This window comes from Phascolarctos cinereus, unplaced genomic scaffold (genome assembly GCF_003287225.1).
Source record: "Phascolarctos cinereus isolate Bilbo 61053 unplaced genomic scaffold, phaCin_HiC Scaffold_7;HRSCAF=346, whole genome shotgun sequence".
NCBI classification, from domain to species: domain Eukaryota; kingdom Metazoa; phylum Chordata; class Mammalia; order Diprotodontia; family Phascolarctidae; genus Phascolarctos; species Phascolarctos cinereus.
In genome coordinates, this window is record NW_027556180.1 from 43,687,304 (window position 1) to 43,713,979 (window position 26,676).

General features: G+C 45.0%; 1 protein-coding gene across 3 annotated transcripts in view; it reads right to left on the reverse strand.

Moving 5' to 3' along the window:
- Positions 1-1,348: 1,348 nt before the first annotated feature.
- The window catches only part of MCCC1 (methylcrotonyl-CoA carboxylase subunit 1), a 57,102-nt gene continuing 31,774 nt past the window's right edge, over positions 1,349-26,676 (reverse strand). For all 3 annotated transcript variants that reach the window (XM_020980831.2, XM_020980832.2, XM_078147575.1), the window contains 8 exons: positions 19,998-20,107; positions 17,879-18,095; positions 15,489-15,575; positions 13,579-13,628; positions 5,938-6,075; positions 4,193-4,300; positions 2,630-2,701; positions 1,349-1,705 (listed from right to left, as the gene is read on the reverse strand). In XM_020980831.2, the coding sequence (XP_020836490.2) occupies positions 1,586-1,705; positions 2,630-2,701; positions 4,193-4,300; positions 5,938-6,075; positions 13,579-13,628; positions 15,489-15,575; positions 17,879-18,095; positions 19,998-20,107 (902 nt within the window). In that variant the 3' untranslated portion in view covers positions 1,349-1,585. The remainder of the gene's footprint in view (positions 1,706-2,629; positions 2,702-4,192; positions 4,301-5,937; positions 6,076-13,578; positions 13,629-15,488; positions 15,576-17,878; positions 18,096-19,997; positions 20,108-26,676) is intronic.

Genomic DNA, 26,676 nt, shown 5'->3' on the forward strand with positions numbered 1-26,676 from the left:
TGATTTTGCGGCTATCTGCTTCTCAAGGGCAGGGACTGTCTTCAGTTTCTCTCCCTGGCGTGGGGGCACACAATGTGATGTACCTAGCGGGTGTTTAGAGAAGACCTACCAAACGCATGCAGATGTAGGGGTCAAGATCACTTAGTGTGGGTGGGTAAGGGGAAAATTTTTGATATGAGTGCTGGAGGGAAAATTTTAAACTAGTACTTAAGGCACCATAAAACTGCTTAAAGTTTTTCCCCACCTCAGGATAAAACATTCTGGTGTATGGGAATGGTGGGGCATTGCCTTTTATAAACTTATTTGTGAAAACAGGTGAAATATTTTTTTCTTTTTAAGAAGTCACATTTTTTCCTCTAAATATAAGCATTTCTTTCTTCCATTTGAAAATTTTATTGGCCATCATTTTCTAAGATAGCGGACTGAACCACAACTCAAAGGGCAGTATATTTATAATATTTAATAGCTTACCATGCCCCGCCCCCCAGATTCAGTCAACTTCTTATAAAGTTACTGCATAACAAACAGAAAATGTTACGTGTAAAATGTCCAGGAATCAGGAAAAACAGAAAGTTCACTTTGGCCAATGATGCAGACAAAACGAGATCATTCATAAAGATGCAAAGCACAAAAACGAAGGAATATGAGCATTGGGAGGGACCTCAGAAATCATTAATCTAGCCCTTTCATTTTGGAGACAGGAACCCGAGACTCAGAGAAATCAGTGAGATGGCAGTGGCAGATTCAGGACTAGACCAGATCTCCAGTCTCCTAATCCAGTATTTCTCAGATTCTTCCTTAATACAAATATATATATATATATATATATATATATATATTTTTTTTTATTAGTCGCTGATTAAACAATTAAATTAGAAATAATATTTTACCATTTTTTCTGTTTTGAAATACTCCAAAATCAAACATGAGATTGTAAAGTGGAAAAATTATTGGGCAATGGGGCAATGGCAAGGGTTTGGGATCTGGCCTGGCATCTGTGCACCCAGATCCAAAATCCATTCAAATATAAGTATTTGTATTTTAAGAAACACAAAGTGCAATGAGTAAGGGAAAGCTAGGATGCCTGAATGGAAGCCCCCAAATCACAAATACAGAAAATAAATCACCCTATCTTTCATATAAACAAGCAGCTATCCCATGGCGAGAATATGACCGTGAGTGAGCCAGACAGAAGCCACCTAACGTTTGGAAGGGTCTGAAGCTGTCTACTTGCAGTCTGACAATTTGGAAGGACAGCACTTTACTTTCACCCAGTTTCTTTCCATCATGACCTGCCTCCTTCCCTCCCTCAAAAGTCTACAAAATGAAAAATGTGAAGCCGTTTCCCTTCCTGTTTATATAAATTTAGTTTAATTTTTATTAATTTAAAACATTTTATGTCAGCTTATAATGTTGAAGGCCCAACTGCATGATTTTCATTATAAAAGAACAACGGAAACCAAACTGTCGATGGATAAAAGCGCACTCGTCACAGCTCCTAGGGAAGCAGGAAGGCACTTGGTATTTGGTGCAGACAAGCAAGAAATTATTTAGCATCAGATCTCCTGCCTGGATTCAATTTGGATTAGGCTTCATCCGATTCCTCTTCCACAAACTCAATTAATGAAGCATGTCTGCAGGCCTGAGAACCTTCTTTGAAGAGAACTTTCTTGATTGTGCCGTCCTTTGGGGACTTAATTGTATGCTGCAGAGAAAGGAGACCACAAGTAGTCGTCAGGGTCACGCTTTGGCACCTCCCCCAGCCCTGGTAGTCATGACACAAAGGAGGGGCGCGTTGATGCTGGGCCAAAACTCTGAGATGAAAAACCAGCCAATCACCTGGATGTTTGTCTCCACAACCTCAAACATCCTCATACCTGTGGCTGTTTCAAAAATGGACTTGATTTTTCTCTTTCTCCCATGCTTGGGCATCCTCAATCTGGCACAAACCTTGCTCATTTTGAAAGCAAATCAAATGTGGAAAGCCAAGGAGGAAAAAGTCTGGCAGGCTACTGCCTATTTACAATCTAGGGATAACTTTAGTCATTTCAGAAGCCAAGGTGACGAATGGATTTTAACAAACGTAAAAAGGCCAACATACTAAGATCAAACATTTATGCTGCTTTGTTTTATCAAGTGGACTCTTCAAGTGATAGGTGCTTACAGTATTTAAGGTTCTACTAAAAGGTAAAATATAAGGCAAAAATAGTTTGGCAACCCCAGAAAAATCTGGTTCAGTGCAGGGTAGGACTGGCCCTGTGATTTTATTCAGATAGGGGCTGCTGAAGCAAGAGAGCTACCTGGAGGGAGCACTTGGAGGGTCAGTGACCTGTCCAGGGTCATATGGCCATGTGTCAAGGGCAGCACTCGAATCCAGGTCTTGCTGGCTGCCTCTCATTTTAGATTTGGAGCTGAAAGGGTCCTCAGAGGTCCTCAAATTCCCCCCTCCCCATTTTACAGAGAAGGAGACTGAGCTCCAGGGAGGATGAGGGACATGCCGAAGGCCACCAGGTGCCAGACGTCAGAGGTGACATCTGATTCTGGATCCTCTGACGCCAGAGCCAGAGAACTTTTTACTGGGCTGACGTCCTTCACCATCTTGAGTAGGTGATCACTTCCTTACACTCACCTCCATTTTCATAGCTATCATAACCATCAAGATGTCACCAGTCTTTACTCTGTCTCCGGCTTTCACAAATACCTAGAATTTAAGTAGGTACAATTAAAATGGGAAATTCCTTTGCAAACACAATACCAAGCCCCAAGGCCCCACATTTTTGGAGAGCCCTGAGCATCCCCCAGACAAACAAAGGGTGCCTCTGCAGAGCATCGACTATCTGTCTTTCTGCAGACTTGGATACATAGGTGCAGAGGGGAAGACTGAGAATTTTACCTGGGGGAGGACTATTTGAGTACACCAAGAGTTCCCTTCCCACTGTAGTCCCTAGCACTGTTCCCCATACCTGCCCTCGACTAAATCCACCTCAAAGATTATTTCGGACATCCAAATATGATGCAGAGTAAACATGCAGACAAGTGCAGGATATGATGACATCTAATTATTCCCCTCCTAATTAAGGGGTGGGTCTAGGTTAGTTTGTATATAGCCTGGAGAATTGATGGTGTGCCCTCCACAGTACCACAAAGCCGCCTGCAGAGCTGCAGCTGTGCCCAGGGGAGCCCCACCAACAGGGCCTGCAGCTGGATGTGACAGCCCTTTGCCAAGAGTCTGGGGGTGCAGACAAAGAACCCCAGGACCCGGAGGCTGGTTTCTCTGGGGTTCTCCAAACTCTCCTCATCCGAGATCTATGCATGGGGAAGCCTCCTACAGACAAAACGGAGTTTTCTGCAAGCCCAGATGAACCTCTCCATTACTCTCTCTTCTGCAAACACTACAAAAAGACTCTTGCTCAGTGAGCTCAAGAATTATGAGAGACTCCCCCAGAACAAGTCAGGACTCAACAAAGGGGACTCGGCAGTGGCCATGTTTGGAAGTGATGTTACCACAGATCTCAACCTCGATGATACAATGATCTCAAGACATAATTACGTTACCTTCAGTTGTACTAATGTTTTCAAAATTATTTTTAAAGTGTTAAAGATTATTTAAAGTGTACATGTTGGAGGAAACCTTTTCCGTTTGATCTGACTGAAAAATAGTCCCTTGAAGAGATAAGAAGGCCTGCCTCTCTTCTTTCTTTTCAGAAGTGAGGGACTATGGGTACAAGATACTGCATATGCTGTTAGATTCAACTGATGTGTAGATTAGTTTTGATGAACCTTTCCACCCTTTTTTTCTATTCTTTGTTACAGGATGGTTTCCCGGGTAGGATACAGTGGAAGGGATATATTTGGAAATGAAAGAAAAAAAAAGATAGCCATAAAAATTAAAAAGTAAAAAAAAAGCATTCAAAGAAAAGAAAAAAATGAACTCTTTGGGAAAATTCCAGGTTCTTTATATCTTTTACTGCTTAAAAAATAAAGAAAAGTTTGGATTGTTTATCATCTGAAAGGAAATACCCATATTCAGAAAACAGCATTAATCCCACGATTTGCTGGCTTCACTCTTTCACAGTTCCCCACGCTTATCTGAGGGGTCAGAAGAGGGCCAGCATTATGGATACACCTTGATAAACAGGAAGGAAGTGTCTCACTAGGCCTCATTTTCCACCTCCACACTTTGCTTGATTACCTTCTCAATTGTCCCAGTCATCGGTGCAAGGGCACTCCCCTGTACTCCTTCAGTATGTGCTGAAGATAAGTATTTAGGCACTGGGATGCCAATCTGAGCACTGCCTCCCTACAAACAAACAGACAAGCCCAAACCAAAGTCAACACCTTAAAACCACTTCAGATTCGGTTATTTCATCTTTACTGATGCATACAAGGTAGCTGGTTTCTGGTCCACAATTTTTACAGTACTACTTAAACATGAGTAATTTTTAATGTACATTACATGTTGTACCTCTGCTAAGAGAGTCCTCGTCTGATGCCTCACTCAGGCACAGAGGCAACCTTCTCACCTTCTCCAAGGCTGTGCCAATGGAATACAGGCTGTGCTTGGCCCTACCAAGCTTTCCAACCTTTCCATGGGTCTGACGAGGGACTGTGATTTCTTTCCTAAGTATCCTTCTAATGTTTGCACACAGTCTTTAGTTTCAGATAATATGAATCACGGATGTACTTGTAGGGAAAACGTGAAGTTACATGGTTCTGTTGGAATATCTTTGTATTTTAACATAGTTGTCAAAAGCTTTGGGGAGCAAATGAGCCACATAGGAGGCTAATTTTAACCTGCCTGGTTCAGTTCATCCCTAGCCTGATCACTGGTGATGATTTTTTTGTCTAGAGCAGGGGTTGTCAAAGTATTCTGGCCAAGGGCCAAATCATTCTGGCTACGTGTTTTTGGATGAAGAGTGTTGTTTTGTCTTGGTTTTTTCTTTTGGCTAGCCAATAGGGTTAAGTGACTTGCCCAGGGTCACACAGCTAGTAAGTGTTATGTGTCTGAGGCCAGATTTGAACTCAGGTCCTCCCGATTCCAGGGCTGGTGCTCTATCCACTGCACCACCTAGCTGCCCTGTTTTTTTGTTTGTTTGTTTGTTTGCTTGTTTTTACTTTTTAAATACAATAAGACCTTATTTAAATGTATAAAAACCATTCTTAGAGCATGAGTCATATTTATTTAAAACTAACATACATGATGGAGGAAACCTTCCTATTCAATTTGACTATGAAAAGTAGCCCTTTGAAGAGATAAGAAAATCCACTTCTCTCTCTTCTTTTAAGACATATCAAAACGACCTTATTACAATATGGTCTCCCTTATAGTTGATTCTAAGGCAAGCCATGGAAATCGAGTAGCTTCTAAGTGACATGCTAACTACTGCCTATTCCTCTGTGTACATAAAATGACTGAAATGAAAGCTGTATCGAGGGGCTAGTCCCCAAATGAAGAACCTAACCACTGTCCATGGAAAATGCCTTTTCCTCCATCCCTACGTCTCTCTGCTGAAGGAGACCAACATTAGTCAGCTCCTCCGCTGCCAGTTACCAAGCTCCTATTCCCTGGGCACAAGAAATACTATTCTCTAAGCTCATCTTCCAGACTTCCCTCACAGCCATCTTGAAAACCATGGACAATTACAGGGAAGTAGCTGGAATATGTCTCTGTATGTATGTATGCACGAAAGGGAAAGAAGGCATACATATGACTGGGCTAGCAGAGACGGTTTGGGGAATAAATATAAAGGAAGTAGATCAGTATATATAAAAGGATGTACATATGAGTATAAATGTGAGGGCAAAGGAAATGAACGAAGCGGAGTACACAGAGGAAATGCAAATGCAGGAAGCTAGTCCCTCTCTCTCAGCAGAATGCTAGGGTCATGCCAGTGTCCTCACAAACCCAAGCATAGGATTGTAAAAAAGCAGGATTACCATGGAAAACAGGTAGATGGTGCTCTCCGAGATAATCAGTTTAGGTTTACTAACAATACCATTAACGGAACATTTCAGGTATGTGCAGTCTCCTTCATTACAAAGGTCACCGAGGACTTCGAAAGTTTTATCTTCAATCTGAAACATAACAGAAATTTTTTTTTTAACAAAACAGCTATAACATTGTTGTTATGGCAGTCATGTTGGCATTAGGATCCTACATGGCTTGTTTTCTCCCCAAAGCTTTTTTCCCCCCTACTTAACAGTATTTTATTTTTTTCAATTACACGTAAAGGAAGTTTTCAACATTCACTTTTATAAGATTTTGAGTTTCAATTTTTTTTCTCCTTCCTCTCCTCCCAAAGATGGCATGCAATCTGATATAGGCTATACATGTACAATCATATTAAACACATTTCCACATTAGTCATGTTGTGAAAGAAGAATCAGAACAAAAGGGGGAAACTATGAGAAAGAAAAACAAACAAAAAAGGTGAAAACAGTATGCTTTGATCTGTATTCAGACTCCATAGTTCTTTTTCTGGATGTGGACAGCATTTTTCATCATGAATCTTTTGGAACTGTTTTTGTATGCAATTTGTCATTGTATTGCTAAGAAGAGCTAAGTCTATCACAGTTGATCATCACACAACGTTGCTATTACTGTGTATGATGTTCTCCTGGTTCTGCTCACTTTACTCAGCATCAGACCATACGAGTCTTTCCAGGTTTTTCTGAAGTCTGCCTGCTCATCATTTCTTATAGCACAATAGTATTCCATTGCATTCATATACCACAACTTGCTTAGCCATTCCCCAATTGATGGGCATCCCTCAATTTCCAGTTTTTTGCCACCACAAAAAGAGCTGCTATAAATATTTTTGTACATGTGGGTCCTTTTCCCATTTGTATGATCTCTTTGGGGTAATGGTATTGCCAGATCAAAGGGTATACACAGTTTTACAGCCCTTTGGCTTTCCAGAATGGCTGGATCAGTTCACAACTCCACCAACGATGCATTCGTATTCCGATTTTTCCCACATCTTCTCCAACATTTATCATTTTTCTTTTCATATTAGCCAATCTGATAGGTGTGAGGTGGTACCTTACAGTTGTTTTAATTTGCATTTCTTTAATCAATAGTGATTTAGAGTATTTTTTCATATGACTACAGATAGCTTTAATTTCTTCATCTGAAAACTGTCTATTCATATCCTTTGACTATTTATCATCTCCCCAAAGAGACAGGGCACATAACTTTCAACTGGGAGTAAAACTGATCAGTAACTCTAAGTGTCTAAAGTCACATGTTTGGCCCACTTTGTGCGTGCAGACAAAGGGAGTTATAAACAAAGACAAAATGTGATGAAAGGAGTTTAGTCCTCTAGACACTATTCCATGTATAGTGTCCAAAGAACATTCAAGTCACACAGACCCATTCCACCATTTTCTGCTCTGATCCTGGAGAATGAAATGTGGACAATGGCCAAACTTTCTTTACTCTGAGAAGGCAAAAGGCAAGATTATTTTGCTTAAACATATGTACATATAATTTTGTTATGTAAACATGTAATAATTTTGTAAAGTAATTAAAATACCTATAATTTTATTATGGCAGCTGGGTGGGGCAGTGGATAGAGGAGTCAGGAAGACTTGAGTTCAAATCCAGCCCCAGACACTAGCTGTGTGATCATGAGCAAGCCTCAGTTTCCTCATTGGCAAAATAGGGACAAAAATAGCACCTACCTCCCAGGGTTGTTGTAAGTATAAAATGAGATATTTTAAAAGCATTTTGCAAACCTTAAAGTGCTACGTAAGTGTCAGCTATTATCGTTTATTAGAACTACACAAAACTTTACATATACTGGTAAATATGCTTGTATATGCGTGTATGTGTGTGTATATCTAAGTACAAAAAAGAAAAGGGGATGGCAGCAGATGAGATGGATAGGTAGCGTCATGTAAACAACAAACATGAGCTTGGATATGCTTCAGGAGATAGTGGAGAACAGAAGTGCCTGGTGGGCTGTGGGCCACGGCATCACGACACAAAACAACAACAATATGTATGTATGCATGTGTCTATCTATATCTATATTCCTCCCTTTATACACAGAAATGCAAGGAAAAAGGCTCCTTGGTTATGTAAAAACAATCTGGCATTGGTGAGTACACTTTCCACTTCAGTTCACACGCTCCTGAAGTACAATTCCCAAGGCTGTTCTTTGTGTTTTTTTTTTTAATTTTTAGGCAACTTGGTTTAAGTGACTTGCCCAGGGTCACACAGCTACTAAGTGTCAAGTGTTTGGTCTGAGGCCAGATCTGAACTCAGGTCCTTCTGACTTCAGGGCCAGTGCTCTATCCACTGTGCCACCTAGCTGCTCCAGGCTGTTCTTTAAAAATGCATGTTATACAGAGGAAGGTGAAAGAGGACACAGAGGTATTTATGCATAGGTTCTCAGGCCTTCCATCATGCAGCCTGGGGGCACCGTGCTGGAAACTGTTAAGTGTTTGTATTTCTTTTGCTTTCCTAACGTTGTATCCTGCAGTGAGGTTAAGGAGTCTGTCTGGAGTGAGCGTGTAACAAGACTGCCCTCCCTGTCCTGTGCCTGTTTGACTGGTACCCATGGGTCACCCTGCCCGGTAACAAGGATGAAAGATGAACATGAGGCCACTGGAGAGGGCGACTGGTAAGGAATGCCTTACATCTTCTAGCCTGGCACCAGAGCAGGCGGAGCCGGCGCTCAGTGGCTGCTTGGAGGGGTCCCTTGACTTCCTGATGAGCCCTGACTGGAAGGACGCTGTGCTGACTACAAACACATCCATGCTTCCATGCTTCAGTGGCTCTCCGACCTCCGAAGAATCCTCTCCGCCGTGCCAATCAGGGCCTTCCACCCTTCCTCTTCCTGTGCGACTTCTGTGTCTCCCTTCCACAAATCCTCCAGAGAGAATCCAGCCCACAGGGCCTTCCAGCTTGGGTCCTTCGATGCCAGGGCGGCACTCAGCCTTTGTGCCTGCCATTATCAGTCTCTCCTTTCCCAAGTGCATGTCTTGACCACGGTGCCCTCCCTGGGGTAGTAACATTCTGCAGATTCCTTCCCTGGTCTGTTGGTCACCTGCAATGGTCCTCTGAGACAACGAAGGCCGAATAATACCCCTCACAGCCGCTACGTCCCCAAAGTATACGGCAGCTGTGGCATCAATGGAATACTGCCAGTCTTTCCAGTCTGGCCTCCACGGAGCCGCCAAATTGATATTCCTACCACACTGGTCCGACCATGGCCCTCCTCTGCTGAGGAAGCTTCAGTGTCTCCCTTTATACCTTAGGACAAAATCCGAATTCCTCTACACGGCATTTAAAGGCCTTCAAAATCTGGCTCTAGCTGAACTCTTGGGGCTACAGATTGTTCCCTCTCACGTATTCTACTCTGCAAACAAACTGTTCTCTGTCCACAACACAGAGTCTCCTCAAGTCTTCCTAGGGGTAGTCAGTTCCCACCAAGCTTTCCTTCTGAAAAATCAAAGCAAACCAAACAATAGCTGATGAGCCCCTTCCTTGCCGTGGGCACCAAGGTGTTCCATGGCACCGCTGTGCTCACCGAGATGAAGACGCTTTTCAGAACGTCAGGGTGTTACTGGCCCAACGTTGTGCTGGTCATTCTGATCGACATAAACCAGGGATCCTTCTTTTTCCAGCGCTTAACCATGAAGCCCATCAGCGCACAAGCTGCTTACTCCTCCAAACCATCATCGCCCATCAGGCGAAAGCCCGGAGTAGGACAGAGAAGCCCCCTATGCCGCTGAGGGAGGCCCCTCCCTTCAGCACCTTCTCTGCAATTGGCGCTGAGCCCAAGATTCTCATGGGGCTGTTTCCTAAGGGAAAGTCTAGACCTTCCATGTACTCCCTAAGCTAAGCGACCACAAGCTGGTCCACAAACCTGGAGGAGTGATGTGGAATCCTCTCAGCTCTGAGCTGTCAATACCTCTGGACCCTGGACCATGCTTTGGTCCACCCCCCCCCCAACTGTGACTTCCTTCACTCAAATCTGCAGGCTGATGCAAAGGTAGGATCCCCTGGCGTCCCAGGCTGGTGTGAAACTGCTCCAGAAATCTAAGACTCCAAAACTAGCTCGCTGCTCATAAAGGATTCCATTTATGGAAAAAACTCACTGTTGGTCCAGAAAGTGTCAATCAATTGGGTCATACCCTATAAGGTCCATCAGAGAATTATTCACATAGAAGCACCATCAATCCTAAAGGAAGGGGTAGGTCCCCGGGCCATTCTTCACTTCAACCCACACTAACACCAGTGTGGGCCTGCCCTCCAGTAGGGTGGACTACCCACTCACAGCTCACACCCTGTGGGCTCCTGTCCCTCTTCTTTGATGATTCCCCTCCCCAGGGCTTCCCCCAAGGTACTCAGAGTCTTCACTGGACCTCCTGAAATTACACAGGTATTAATGCAGCAGCATACAATCTGCACATCTACCACGTGATCAGCCCATCTTTTCCTTGGTCAGACAGCTCTCTAATAGTATCTTTAGAACCATGTTCCAGGATAAATTTATTCTCAGAAATATGCTGTAACCTTCTTAGACCTACTGTGTCACTTGTCCTTTGGATTCCTTGAAGACTGTGGTCTTCCATAAGTCCTAGCCATACAGCGTCACCCGAAGAATCTTGGTGTTTAAAGAACAGGGTTTTGTTTTAAGGAGGTGTCGGGAGGCTGGTGAAACTGCTGCATGATTCCCAAATGCAATCCACATCTTGCTCCTCCTCCTCCATTTGTTTTTCCCTTGTGTGTAGAGTTAGGCTGAATTCTTCTGAGTGACTTTAGCTCTTTCCAATGGGAGCCTCTGTGATGTTCTGAGGATAGATGCCACCAGTCAAATGGCATCACCAAAAGAAGTGTGACAATCATTTGTTTAGTCGTTTTGCAGTTATGTCCGACTCTTCGTGATCCCATGTGGGATTTTCTTGGCAAAGATACTGAAATGGTTTGTCATTTCCTTCTCCAGCTCATTCTATAGATGGGGAAACTAAGGCAAACAGGGTTAAGTGACATGCCTAGAGTTACACAAGTAGGAAGTGTCTGAGGCCAGATTTGAACTCATGAAAATGAGTTTTCCTGACTTCTGGCTAAGTGCTCTATCCACTGAGTGACCTAGCTGTCCTAAATAATAATGACTTGAAGATCAAATGAGATCATATTTGTAAAGTGCTCTGCAAACCTAAAAGCATTATATAAATACTGCTATTATAATTAATATATTTAATACAATCATTAGAGGTAATAATACTGATTATATTAATTATAATAGCAGTGTTATTATTACCACTAACGATTTTATCCTCTCATTTCATCCTCAAAACAATGCTGGGAAGTAGATATTATTATGACCTCATTTTACTGCTGAGGAAACTGAGGCAAACAGGTCAAGTGATTTGTCCAGGGTCACACAGCTAGTCAGATGCCTGAGGCTGGGTTTGAACAAAGTTCTTCCTGATTCCGGCCTGGTGCTGTACCCACTACATCACCCGCTGCCTCTGGCAGCATCTGGAGAACGTCACCATTTCTACTTCGCACAGGTCCTCCTCCATGCTGGTGGCAAAATTCTTTGGTCAGCCAACATTTCCCCATATTTTGCTTTCCTTGACAGTAGTAACCAGAGGACCATGAAACAAGGTGACCACTGTGGTTGCAATGATCAAAGAATCTTGTCTGAATGTAAACAAGGAAAGAGACACCTTCTTGGAGGACAGTCTCAAATGCTCCCAAGTCAAGTCCTTCATTTGTGCTCCACAAACAAAGTGCTTTTACTTCACCATGTGGTGTGAAGATAGCGTCTGCTATGGAATACCAACTCAAATACGCAAATCAAACTATTAACAAGCAGTTGTGCCCGGTAACATGCTAGCCACTGTGGACAGAAAGAGAGAAAAGAGACATTATCTGCCTTCCACGGCAGTGGCAGCATGACGGGCATCACTGTCCGTGAAGCTCATCACCGCCTAAAGCTCGACACAGCCTTCTCCCATCTCCCATGCCTTGGATGACTGCAGTGACTGCCCTTTCTTCTATCACTGTCTCTAGGACAAAAAGCCAGCCTGCCAACAAGGTGCCCTCACAAGGGTTGAAGGTTTTGTCAGCCAGGGCAGAGGGCATCATGACACAACACTGGCGAGTTTAGTTCCTCTGGTTGAATGGCAGCATGATTTTAAGGCAGGGCTGTCTAGCGGTTTTGCAATAAAGGTCTGCCATATGTTGTTAATCCAATTCAATCCAATTTAACAGACATTTCTCAAGTGCCCATGCTGGAGGTCAAAGACAAAAATGAAAGCTCCTTCCCTTGGAGTGCTTGGATTCCACTGGAGGGAGACCTTGGGCGCAGAGAAGTAAATGCAATACGATCTCACACATGGCTGGGTGGAGGAGGAGAGGCTTCCTGGAGAGGACAGCACCCGGCCTGAGCTTTGAAAGAAGTGAGTAATTCTAAGACAAGGCGATGAGGAAAGTGCACTTTTGAGGCTGGAGAGGAAGAGCAGCAGGGTGAGTTTGGGGAACAGCTTGCAGACCAGCCTGGCTGGAATGTAGGGCGTGTGGAGAGAGATCTGCTCATCTCTGACCTATTTACTGATATCCCAATACCCTCTTGATGAAACATAATGCTAGACAGAGTGTATTTTTCTCTTTTTCCCAATCAACCAATCACATGAGTATTTATGTAATAGTAAGTGATACCAGACTGGAGAGTGGATAAAAGTTGTTGTCATTCAGTGGTGTCTGACTCTTCGTGACCCCATGGACCATACACGCCAGGCCCTTCTATTCTCCACTATCTCCTGAAGTCATTTTAAGCTCACAAGTGGAGATGTAAGTGACAAATATATAGTGACAATATACGTGACAAACAATGACAGTATCTCTATAAGCAGACTGGCAGAAGTCTGTGATCCCCCTATCCCCCTGCTTGAATGCATCATGGAAAGAACCAGCAGGAGACCCAGCAGAGACAGCACGTGCCTTTCACATTCACCCTGCATACATTATTCTAATTTCTCATTTTTAGAGAAGTAAAGTCAATCGGTACCAAGGTTCGTAGACAAGTTGTGCATCTGGAAGGATGGCAAGCACCACTCAAGCATGTGACAGAGGGACAGATCTCGCTAGAAGAAGATGCCCTTACTCTATCAACCAATGAGCCTTCTTGTTTGATTCTTTTCCCTAAATTTGAATTTGTGGGTATTTTGTTAAAATTTTCCTCTTGCCTTGGCCAATCTTGCTCAGAGATGAGCAGACCTTGCCTGCTGCCTATTTACAACTGGAAAAGATGCGCTCCTCCCAAAATGCCAACAACGGCGCAGCCGTCGTCCTCAGAGACACCCGGTGGCGGCCTTTGTGTGTCGGGCTTAGGAGATTATCTCAGATCTGAGCACGCGGCTTTGCTCAATTTCCATTATGAAAGAGTGACAGCTAAGCTGGACACACAAAAGAAAGAATCAAATGATACAGAACTAATTTCCAGAAGCTGGCCTGGAATAACAGTGCCTGGGCAATGGCTCAGGGAAACAATGACTACGGTTAGTCAGACCCACACTCAATCTGACAGAGGATCCTTCTGACAAAACCAGAGGCTGTACCTGCATGCTGTACGACCCGTCCCGATTGTACTTTACAGCGATGGCCACCTCTAGGAACGAGAAGAAAACATGAGAAAAGTCATTTCAAAAAGGAATTTGTTAACTTAATGATAAAGAAGCAAAAGTCTCTCTGCTAAAAAACACTGCTATTTTCATGGGGGCATGGATGCCTCTTCCTTATTCCTGATGGATAAAGCCAGTAAAAACTGAGATGAGGGTTTCTCTTACATGTGCAAAGAGCACACTGACACGGTAAAGTCAAGAGAGTTGGAGCCTGAAGGGACCCTAGAAATCATCCTCCGGTTATCACAGATGAAGAAACAGACCCAGAGAACTCATCTCTGGCTCTGCCCAAAGTCAGACACTGAGGGAGTGCTATGCGTGGGCTATCAATCCCGACTCCCTGAGCCCTCGTCTGGTGCTCTCTTTGCTGGGCAGCGAAAAGTCTCTCTGACATTCTTTGTTCAAAGAGTGATTTGGATCAGGGGGATTTTTCTAATTTTTTTTCTTCTGATGAAGGAAAACACATCAATTAAGGTATTGACACCAGGGATTGTCATCTGCCACTAACTCACTGGGCACTTTGGGACCCTCTCTCTAGGCCTCCGTTGGCTCTGTGTAAAACGAGCCTTCCAGTCTGCATTTCAATGATTCTGCCCCTAGACAGCACAACCATGGACTTTCTAGGCCACAGAGAAGGTAAAGGTGGCCTACGTTTTCTCTGAAGAATGACAACTGGAAAGAACACTGGACTTGGGGTCAGTCGCTCCCTGGGTGACCTAGGGCGAGGCATTTCCCAGTAAGGGCCTCAGTTTCCTCATCTGTAAAATGAGGTGGTTGGATTTGATGGCCATGGAGGGCCTAACCAGCTCTAGATTTATGACACTATGACCTATTAGCCATATGTAGAGGATGCTCAAACTGATTTCTCCAATCATTGGCAGGACACTGCCCCCTGGATATGGCCAGGTGCCTCGAGTTCCACACGTCTAAAACCAAACTCCCCGTATTCTGTGCCAGACCACAGCATGGCTATTCTGCCAGTCACCTGGGCTTAGAGAACTGGCATTATCAATCAGTCAATCAATCAGGATCTGCAGCTGATCACTACCCACTGTCCTTTCTTTCAGCAGCCCCTCACCTGTTCCCAATGAGGAAGAAAAAGGGGCAGCCTCTGAGAACCTGAAGAAGCTGAGGGAGGGCTCTGACCCACTGTGATTTTAAAGGACACAAACCCAACATGCAACGAAGGGAACCAGGGTGGACCAGAAGAGGAGGGCACGAAGAACGAAAGTGTACAAAATGATGCCAGAGAGGCTGCAGTGTGCCCAGAGCTGAGCCTCGGGACACATGCTGCAGACAATGGGCCCAGAGAAGCCGGGCACGTGGCCGAAGGGCTCGTCCACTGTCTGCGAGGCCACAGCTGCATTACTTTACTGTGCCTCAGTTTCCTCATCTGTACAATAATTATACTTATACTACCCACCTCACAGGGCTACGGCGCGGAAAGTTTTTTTGCACTAAGTAAAATGAATCACAAGACTGTAAGACTTATAGCAGGAATGAACCGTGGAGACCACTGAGTGAACCCTGTCATTTTACAGATGAAGCTGAGGTGAGGGAAGTTAGGTGTCTGCCCGAGGTCAGGCGAGCAGAGCGGCAGAGCTGTGACTCAAGCCCAGGTCCTCCGATTCCCAAACTAACCCTCTTTTCCTTGCATGGCTCTGCCCGCCTGTCATTACTGGTGCAGAGCAGGCACTTAACAGTCCTAGAGCTTAGCTGCTTTTCAGCATTCCTAGCGGTGAAGACCCAGAGCGTGTGTCTGCTTGGAATGGTGCTGACAAGGGCAACTCTTCTCCTTAGCTCAGAAGCGCACGGAAGCTCAGGCTTCCCCTGCCCCTGTTACTTACTGTTTTTCCCATCCTGAAGAGTCATGTTTCTAGTGTGAGAGAAATTTAATCTTCTTCCACTACTGGACGCAAAAGGTGAGACCTGATCTGGAAAATTGTAAAAAGTCACAAATTAAAGAGCAGAAAGTCCTTAAAAAGGTACAGGAAACAAATGAGATTTCCAAGAAACAGGTTCTAGAAATGATACTAAGCCCTACTCTTTGTGTTGTGAAGACCCTGACCGGCAAGAAGAAAGAAGGGCCAGGTCAACAGTGCGCATTCAATGTCCTGAAAGCCATCACGCTGAGGACCCTTGTGAAGTAAAGGCAGGAGCCAAGTGGCTCCTTCTCCAGTGTCCCTGCCTTAACCCCTGATCTATGGGCACCAGAGGACCTACAGCCCAAAGGGGCTCCGAGGGTCATCGAGTCTGGCCCCCTCATTCTGAAATGAGGAAAGCGAGGCCCACAGAGGCTGAGGTGACATAGCCTATGCCCAGCAGGTGGAGAGCTGGGAGTCCAGATCCCAAGTGTGACATACATAGTGAAGTACACAGTGAGCTGAGGCTCACAAACAGTGTTAAGCACAAAAAGGGTGGGGGGGGGAAGGGGGAAGGGGAGGCCCCACCCCAGACATTTTACTTATGTGCCCAGGCTACTTGAGGGTATGGTGCAATGTTAAATGATGGCGGGGAGAGGAAAAGTGGGCCTCTTCAACTTGGTTTCCACCTTCTCTGTCAATGATCTTCACAATGAAAAGGGGAAAATCAACCTTCTCCTCTTGCTAAGGGACTGACGCCCAAGGTTAAGTGAGGTCAGCAAGGGGCCATCTGGCTGCTCGAACTGGGTTCTTAAAGAACACGCTGCTGGCTGTGGAGACTGGGAAAGGCGCCAGAAGATGGGGAGCAGATAAATAGCCCAACTTTGAAAATGAGGAAGAAGGTGGATTGGGTAACATTAACTTCATGTCTCTTCTCAGCAAAACTCTAAAAAGACTGACTGAAGGGATGGTAGGCGAGGGCCTAGAGAAGGAAGCAGTGATCGCCAGTAGCCGGCATGCTTTGGGACAAAATGATGGTCTGAGGAGATTATAAAAATGACAAAAACGGCCCATCGAAATGCTAGCAAGGTGCTAATGACAATATGGCGAGAGTTTTGTTACAGTCCTAAAACATCTGAGCTGGAGCAGACTGCGTTCACTCACTCACTCATTCATTCATTCATTCACTCATTCATTCATTCATTCATTCATCCATCCATCCATGTAATCAGGAACAAACTACTTGAACCTGTCCAGACTTGCCTGGAGAGTGGCTCAGACATAGTCATATTAATGCAATTCTATTCATGACTAAGGGGCCAGGGTTAGCTGCCTGCAGAGCTCAGTATGAGCTAAGAGTGCGGCATGGATGCCCTCCAAAGCTGTAAACTCACCATGCTTTTAGGCTGCATTCAGCCAAGGATGGAGTCCAGAATAAGCGACATGGAAGCTGCTGGCCAGAGAGCAGCTGCAGGGCCGTATTCAGCTTTGGGCTATGTGTTTTCAAAAAAGATGCCGCCAGCTGCAGCATGCCCAGCGAGGAGCAGCCGAGATGGGGAGGGGACACCAAATCGCGGCATGTGATTATCAAGAATGTGAAAGAACTCGAGATATTTAGCTTGGCAAAGAGAAGCCTTGGAAGGCTGTTGAAAGCTGTCCCCAAATACTGGGAAGGGGAGTTACTCATGCAGCTTAGCCCTAGAGGACAGAACGAGGTGTAGCAGAGGGCAACTGTGGGGAGGTGGGTTGTACGTCAGCATAAAGAACTTTCTAATAATGAGCTCTGTTCCAACATGGTGCTGGCTGTTTCTGGAGGGGATGGAGTAGAGGCTCAACAACCATTGGTCAGAAAGGATTTTAGCTCATATTTCTGGTTGTCCAGCTGTTTCAGTCATGTCTGACCCTTTGTGACTCATTTGGGGCTTTCTTGGCAAAGATACTGGAGCAGTTCGCCATTTCCTTCTCCAGCTCATTTTACAGACAAGGAACTAGGGCAAACAGGGTGAAGTGACTTGCCCAGGGTCACATAGCTAGCAAGTGTCCTATCCATTCTGCACCAGCTGCCCACAGCTCATACTAAGATGGCACTTTACAGTCCTCAAGGCCCTTTTCTTAGGACAGCTCTTAGAGGCAGAAGGGCTTTACAAATCTGACCGAAGCCAGACCAGACAACCTCTCAAATCTCTTCTGACGCTGTGATTCTATTATTTCATGGTTCTATTTGATGAATGAGCACTGTTAGTATCAAGTGTGGAAGGCTTGTATAATTCTGAAGAACGCCTATATTAATAGATGATGGAAAAAAAAATAAGCAAGTTTCCCCAGACTTGGTTTCATGCAAACTTGATAGCTGGAAGGAGAAAAGTAATCCTTACCCTCTGTCTGAAGTCTGAAAGCATTGGTCACAACTTTCTCCTGGAGGAGGAGTCCCAGCACAGCTTGACATAAAACCTCTTTGGCCGTGGCACTCGGAGGGGGGAGCAGGTCATGGTAATGTTGTGGGATAAAGTCTGTGTGCACGTTGCCAGCTTCAAACTCGGGGTGTCTGGAGAGACTCAGTAAGAAGTCGATGTTGGTGTTCAAGCCTGTGATCTAGGGAAAAGCACGCAAGCTTTCAATGAGGTTCAAAGCCCAAATGCTTTTAAGGGCCTAGACAAAGCAGTGCCTGGGAAAACCACAGATGTGGAAAACTAGCCACAACCAATGTGTTCACCCAGCATTTATCAAATGGCTACCACATGCCTGGCACTGTGCCAGGCACTGGGGATACAAAGACAAAAACCAACCAGTCCGTGCCCTCAAGGAGCTTACAGTCTCTCAAGGGAGACAACAGGTACCCATATAAATACCATGATGTCGCTGGTGTACAGAACTCCTGGTGAGGACACTCCCCTTGCCAGTGCAGGTTGGCACCTGCTCTGTGACTGAAGAGAGCTGTCCTGGACATCTTGGTCCCTTTGGTCGCAAGAGTCATACAGCCTACACAGATCAGAAGCAAGCCTTGAACCCAGATCTCTCTTGCTTTGAGGCCAGATCTCTAACCATGACAAAACCGTATCCAAGTATACACAGACTAACGCAAAGTAGATAAATACAAGGTGGCTAGTAGAGATGGAAGGAGGTCCCTAGTAAGTGGCAGCAGGAAATCCTTGGGGTAGAAGGGAGGGCTTGAGCATGTCCTGAAGGAAATGATGGAGTCTATGAGTCAGAAATGAAGGATCGAAAAGACATTTTTAAAAAATGTATTTGCTACGTGCACAGCACTGTGCTAAACGCTGGAGAAACAAATGGAAAAGATAGTCCCCACTCTCAGGGAGCTCACATGGAAATGGGGGAAACAATCCACAGAGATGCCAGTGGCAGGCCAGATGGAAAGGACCTGGGGTCCTTTGGTGAAGGTAATCCATCTTCTTTCATGTCATTTCTACTGATAAAACCCGCGTCCCTTTCTGACGGTAAGCCCTCGGACAACGCCAAGGACTTCGGCGGCATGGACGTCCTCCTCTGGGTCCTTGGCAGCTGTGGCTGGCGGCCAGGTGGCTTTGGGGCAGAGCTGCTGCATGTGGGGCTCTCAGGCTGAGGCGCCCTTAGGGGAAGTTAGTCTGCTGTGCTTCTACGTCTTTGTTCAGTCTTCTTCTCACCAACACAGATTTTGGAAACGCCATTTCTTTTATCTCTAGTGTTCAACATCAGTGTCTTCTAATTGTGGGCATGAGCAGATTGTACGGCTCTCGTATTCATTACCCGCTCTTACTTCTAATTTCTATGTTAGAACGTTTTAAAGAATCTGAGTTCATGAGTTTTTTGCTTTGCTTCTTGAAGCATGGGATAAAAAAGCTCGGCGACTTGCCCATAATGTCACCCCACTATGTCAGTGACAGATGGCCTCTGAGGCCCTTTCCAGCAACAGATCCGTGATACCATGACATAGACCCCGGGAGCGGGGGGGAGGTGGCTGTTGGACATTTGGGCTAGGGTTCTAATTGCCACAGCAAATCAAACCAACACCATCATATGGTGTTTTTCCAGTTAGTAGTCTAAAAAGAAACCCTTTCAGGAAGCCAACTCCTTTGGATGTAATCAGGTAACACACTAGAGAAATGCAAACAATCTTCCAAAATGAATGGCATCAACTGGTATCCAAGACATACTATTTTCTCTTCTGGGGAAAAATGCCCCTCTTAGTTTAACTCTGCAAACCTATATCTTGGGATTTCATAAGGCATCTTATTAAAAGAGGCAATCAACATACAATTCCTACCCTAAATGAGATCCTTCTTTCTAGAACTTTTCTCTCCTAATCGAAATCTGGAAATTTTGAGACTTCATTTTGCAGTACAGAAATATGCTGTCTGTGACTCATGACACATACGAGGTTGTGGGCACAGCTTAGACCACGAACTAAGTTAACAGGGAGAAAAGTCCCATGCCACTATTTTGTAAGCCACTACAATAATCTTAGAGCTGGTTACATTGAGCCTCCTGGTCACTCACGCTGTACTGGTGAAGGCTGTACCGAAGCTTCTTCAATGCTGCTTGGCGGTCGGCAGCCCAGACAACAAGTTTCGCAATCATGGGGTCATAGTGCACTGAAACTTCATCACCTGAAATAAACAAGGCAAGTTTCTGAAGTAAAGCTTCAGCTGAGGGTACATGGCAACACAAACTTCAGAAACAGGTCATCTGCCCAAGAAACTCCAGCATCCCCAAGGTTAATGGCTAAAACATTTGTTTACAGAAGTTGTCTTGCTGATTGCTGAATTACAAATACATTGCCCTTCCTTTGTACCAACTAGCTTGCACATCATTATCTGGCTAATGGACAATATCTGGCTAAATAGACAGGACACTTACGGTCTCAAGCAGGATTGCTTTACACAGATTCAACTTAAATATGTGACAGATGCCAGGCACCAGAGATGCAAACCCCAAACCCCACAGTCCCAGCACTCATGGGGTTTGCATTCTCAATGAGAGATTATCAGCAGGGTACTCTTTTTTTTTTCCATTTTGGTGAGGCAATTGGGGTTAAATGACTTGCCCAAGGTCACACAGCTACTAAGTGTCAAGTGTCTGAGACCGCATTTTAACTCAGGTCCTCCTGACTCCAAGGCTGGAGCTCTATCCACTGTGCCACTTAGCTGCCCCCTCAGGAGGGTACTCTTGACCAGGGCTTCTTAAACTTTTTCCAGTCGCGACCCCTTCAGCACTTCTTAAACTACAAACTCCAATGTCAAGGTACATAGGAGGAGGACTTCTTTTTCTGGAAGGAGTGTGCACAGGGAAAGGATTTCTAGGATTCAGAGGAAATCCTTGAGAACTGAGATCTGTTCAGGATGTTAATGGGATAAGCCAAAGGGAAATAGAGGATGAGTTTTTCCTCCTTCGTCAGCCATGACACTTCACCGCTTCAGTGGAATCATGATCTCATGGGGGTGGGAGAGTGGAGGGTGATCCCTGCTAGCATGCATGGGCACTCATCCATTCCTTCTCAGTATCTCTAATCTTTGCCCCTGTCTTTTCATAAATCCCCCACAGAAGACCCCTCAATGTGCTGGAGCCTTTCCTCCCACTGTCTGTTTCTGTGGAATCTTTTGGGTTTATACTTTAATTATATACATGGTAGCCTCAATGATGAACACTTTGGGGTGCTATGAGTTTTGTCCAATTCTCATGTTTTGTAGTCAACTGGTTGTTTAAATGGGTTGGGTTTAAGCTGCTATAATTATCCAGTATCCTTTCATATTGCTGTTTCTTCTTTTAATTTTTAATGATACTAAGTTATTTATAGCACCAGTCTCTAAAAATGCAGTATTTAGCAGTTTTTTGGACTTTATTTTCTTTTTCATATCTTTGGTTTTCATATCACATTTGTTTCCAAATATATCCCTCTCCCTTCTCCTCCTCAGAGAACATTCCTTGTCCTATCCTTTTTTCGTTAAAAAAATAATCAATTTAATTGATTAATCTTTTTTACATCACTAAAATTTCCCCTTCCCCTCTATGAGAACCACTCCATAAGACAAATATTTTTAAATAAAAAAAGAGAAGAAAAATCAACAAAACTGATGAATACATTGAAAATTCTGAAAACGTATGGAATGCCCTTTAGTTGTGGCCCTCCCCCTCTGCAAAGGGGTGTAGTGGAGGTGTCTTCTTGTGTCTCTTCTCTGGAGCCATGCTTCTTTGTGATTTTTGCAAAATTCACTTCTGCTTTTTTGGAGAGTCAGCCTTTCCATTCACATTGCTGTAGTCATGGTATATCCTCGTTTCTCGGTTCTGCTTATTTCGTTATGTATCAGTTCATACAGATCTTTCCTTGCTTTTCTGTATTCATTACAGTCATCATTTCTTTATGGAACAGTAATACTTCACTACACTCATGTACCACAACTTATCTAAACGTTCTCCAATCCATGGACATCTGCTTTGTTTCTGATGCTTCGCCATCACAAAATTGCTGCTATAAATATTTTGGTGTACATGAAGACTTTCTTATCAATGGCCTTCTTGGGGTATAAGCCCCAAAGTAGGAGAATCTTTGGGTCAAAGGGTATGGACATTTAATTTTCTTCATTTGCATAATTCCAAGTTGTTTCCCAGCTTCACCAGCCACGGTTCGTGAAGGCGACTAGAGTGATTATCTTTCCACAGTCCCTCCAATGTTGACTGCTCTCCTCTTTTGTCGTCTTTGCCAATTTGCAGGCTATGAAGTCAAACCTCAGGGCTATTTTAACCTGCAAATTTCTTATTATTGGTGATTTGGAACATTCCTTCATATGCTTGCTAATAGCTGGCAATTCTTTTGAGATATATTTGTTCAAATCCTTTGACCACTTATCTACTGGGGAAATTGCTTTTATCCTTTCTTCTAATTTGTTATGGATGGCCTTCTGGTTGGTCTCCTAGCCTCACATCTCTCCCTACTCCTGTCCACCCTCACTCTTCCTTAAGTTCAGGTGTAACTCCACTGCCCCCTGCGTCCACCCCATCTCTCCAACTCAATAAGCTTCGGTGGCTCCATGTTAGTTCCTGGATGAAATACAAAATCTTCTGACATTTACTTTACTGTCTGATCCTTCCTATCTTTCCAACCTTCTTACATTTTACTGCCCTTTACGTATGTGATAATCCAGCAACACCCAGCAATTCCTTCTCTTGACTCCATGTTTTCACTGGCTCTACTTGGGATGCTCTCCCCTCTTGCCTTTAGCTCCTGGCCTCCCTGGCTTAATTTGACTAGGCTCAGATCCCACCTTCTGAAGAAGGCCTTCCTCAGTCTACCCTTTTCCCCAGAGGTGCCTTCCCTCTGACATTACTTTTGATCTATTTGGTTTATTGTCTATATGCAATTGTATGTTTGTTGCCTTCCCCATTAGAATGTAAGATCTTGAAGGAAGGAACTGTGTTTTTGTCTCCCTTTGTATGTCTAATGCTTAGCACAGTGCCTGACACATAGTGACCATGTAAATGCTTCACTGCCTGACCAGTGGTTGCTTTGACTGAGCAGAGGCAGAAGATTCTGAAATGACTCCCACACTGGTACACTCATTTTCTGCCTGTTAAGGTCTAACCAATTCTAATTTTTATGATATTCTTCAGTGCTCACTAGAGCCAACCTCTTTTGAATCTTCTTTTAAAAACAGTATTCATGACACACAGGTGTGAGGTTTGTGAAGAGTCTACACATCTGTGGCTCACTTCATCCTAAATCAAATTTTTCAGTGCTTGGCCTCTTTGTCACGTGAAACCACTCGATATTCAGGTAGGACCCGCCACCCCAGCATCACTGCTGATTCTTGCTTTCGCCTCACATATCCAGCTGTTGCCAAGGCCCGTACTTGTCTCTCCCTTCACAACACCTCTTGGGTGTGTCCTTCCTTCTCACACAGCTGGCACCTGAGTACGGACCCCATCACCTCTCTCACCTGCACTCTCACCGCAATCTTCCAGCTGGTGTCTGGGCCTCAAGTCTTTCCCCCACTCTGATCCAGGCTCCATGGAGCTGCCAAAGTGGTTTCCCTAACTTTCAGGTGTGACCTAGTCTCCCTTCTACTCTACAGTGGCTCCCTGTTGACTCCAGGACCAGATATAAAGTCATCTGCTTGGCATTTAAAGGCCCCCATCGCCTGGCTTCTTTTTCCTATTTCTTACATGGCGCTGCTGTTCACAGACTAGATCTAGCTGTGGCCACCTTCCTGCTGTTCCTCTACCTCCTCATCCTGCTGTCACTCTGTCCCATCCCTGGAATGCTCTGCACCCTCCCTTCTGTCTCCTGGCTTCCCACTGCTAGGGCCTGCCCTCTGGGGCTTCCTTTCATTTACATTGCATGTACAATATAGGTACAGCTATTTGCAGGTTGACTCCCCTACGGGAATGTGGGTTCCTCACAGTCAGAGAGAGTGTTTTTGCCTCTCTTTGTATCCCTTGGGCTTAGCACAATGCCTGGTCCATAAGGGATGCTTGTTAACTGATTGACTGTTGAGTTCACCATGTAATTTTTCTACTTTTTCACTTCCTGCAATAGATGTGACAAGTAAGTGGCACTTCTTTTCATGGAAGCTTATTCTGAGCATACCAATGTGATGTGATCAAGTGTTCTGTGATACTGGATTTCTCATTGCCCTGGGGCACACAAGTAGACCCATTTCTCCAGCTCCTTTATTTGCCTCCTAGAAGAGAGGCCAGGCCTTGTCTTATGGTTCCCACGGCTTCAAATACTTTTTATCTTCTGGCTTCACTTAGAGTGAGGGGTCTTTACTTGGGATCTATGAACTTGGGTTTTTAAAATACATATTCTGATAATTGTACTTCAATATACAGACAGTTCTCATTTTACATAAATTTGCATGACAAAAATTCAACTTTAAGTAAAGAATTCTAAGAGAAATCTGTATTATAAAACCACCTATATTAACTTTACTGTTCAGTACTGTGCTCTCTCTCTCTCCACTCCTGCCCTTTGGCTCCGTGCTCCATGGCTTCCTGCCCCCCACAAAAGAAAACCCTAACCCCCCAAACCCTCCAAGTGAAAACAGAAGAATGAATCATGGAGTGACTGTGGGATCAAGGCCTTATCATGAGACCTCCTGAGACCTTTGCCTGGATCTGCCTACCCACCTGAGTGTTCAGCCCCCATGTATGTGAATTCCCTCTGTCCATGCTTGGCTACTGCATTGTCTGTTCCTGGCTTCTACATGTCACCTGTCCTCTCCTGCCTGTGTCTATGTCTGGCCCCATGTGTCTGCCCCCTGTGCGTTTTTCCTCTCAGTTCCAGCTGGGCCCCCATGTGACTGACCCAGCCCCTGTGTGCTCCTCTTCCTGCTCTTACTTCTCTGTCCCTGGGGGCACACAGCCCCCTCCCTGCCTTCCTCCCCCCTGCCCCTTCCTTCCATGGGCAAATCTGCATTATGTAGAAATTGCTTTTGTAGAATGGTCCACTTATATAAAGCAAGAACTGTTTGTAACTGGTGTCCTTTGCAATCTTTTGTATTTTATTTTATGCATTTAAAAGTATTATTCTGAGAAAGGGTCCACAGGCTTCACCAGATTGCCAAAGGGAGTTCACAACACAGAAAAGGTTAAAAGCCCCTCACTTAGAGTAAGAATGTCAACGTGGATGGGAATCAGTTCCGTTGGCCAACTGACAAAAAGCTCACATTTCAAGTACTGGCCATTAATGTTTGTAGATGGTATAAAAACAGGGTGACTCTTGGACTTTCTTCCCAACACTGTATTGTAAAAAATGATCTCACTCTAATTTAGGTGTTAACAACACAAGCATGCATGCCTCATGTTCTCCTCTGAAGATCACTACTATGGGCAGCCTCAGGGCTGCTTTTGTATCCATGAAACATTACTGGTAATCTCAAGGGCCAACTGGTGACTCATCCTCTTCCTTCTAGTGCTCACAAACTGTTTGCTGTGGCAGCCAAGACACTCTCTGTGAGCCCTCCTGCCCTGCTCCCCCTGCACCTCCTCAGACTGGCAGCTGGTGCACAATCTAGCATGCCAGTCAGCAACTGGGTGATGTTCAGCGCCCCTCTGCCCTGACCCCCTGCACCCCCCCTCCCCATGAACAGAAGAGCGGTATGAACCATGGCACGTTGGTTTTTGAAGGTTGCTGCCTACCTCGTGTCTGACCAGCTCCTCGGGGGGGCACATTTTTTTAAAGTCATAATCTGTTCACTAGTGAATTAATAACATACATTTGCCTCACTTATTTCCAAGTTCCAACGCTGACTCCATAGAACATCAACATCACCGTCCTCTGCCCCTCAAACACGCTCAGCCTGCCTCCACAACACCAAAGGTGTCTCCCGCCAGAAACAGCTCCTCTCAACACTATGAATAAAGCATGGGTACTGTGAAAGTGGCAGCACCGAGCTAACTGAAGAAGAAGAGCTGGACATCCCGTGACTGCTTAGTTATCCCGTGGCTCACTGAGAGCCCTCAGAAGGCTATCTGTGATCAGTGTGAATACAACTCCTTCACGTCAGCGCTCCAGGCCCTTCACAGCCAGGCTCCGACCTGCCTGTCCAGTCCTATTTCCAAATACTCACTTGTGCTGCTCCGCTGGCTTCCTCACTGTCCCCCCAACATGCCACGTGGCTCCTCGTGGTCAGTGCTCACATAGGAAGGGACACGCGAAGTCCTCCAGTGCAGCCCACAGCTGCAAGGCACCATATCCTCGAGAAGTGGCTGCCTAGGCTCTGCTTGAAGACCTCTGTGGATGGGACCCTGCCCTCCACGCAGCCTATGCCACTTCTGGCATCCAGAAATGTGACTGATGCATCCTCGTGACTTGCGCTGTTTCCTGACATCCAGCCACTTTGCCACTTCTACCTATCTCCTGATTCTGCCCTCTTGGGTTGAACAAAACCAGTCTAATCTCTTCTCCGTGTAAGAGCCCCTCAGATACTGAAGATGATTTTCGGGCATCCCTGAATCTTCTCTTCTCAGACTAGGCATGTGTGGTGCCTCACCTAACAGGACTCTAGGGCTTCACCATGCTGGCTGCCTTCCTCTGGACACTCTCTGGCTTGTCAGTGTCCTTCTCAAACTGGACTGCCCAGAACTGACAATCCAGATGAGGTCCCGCAAGGGCAGAACACAAAGGGACCCTCACCAACCTCTTCCTGGAAGCCACGCCTCTTCCCGTGCCATGACAGTC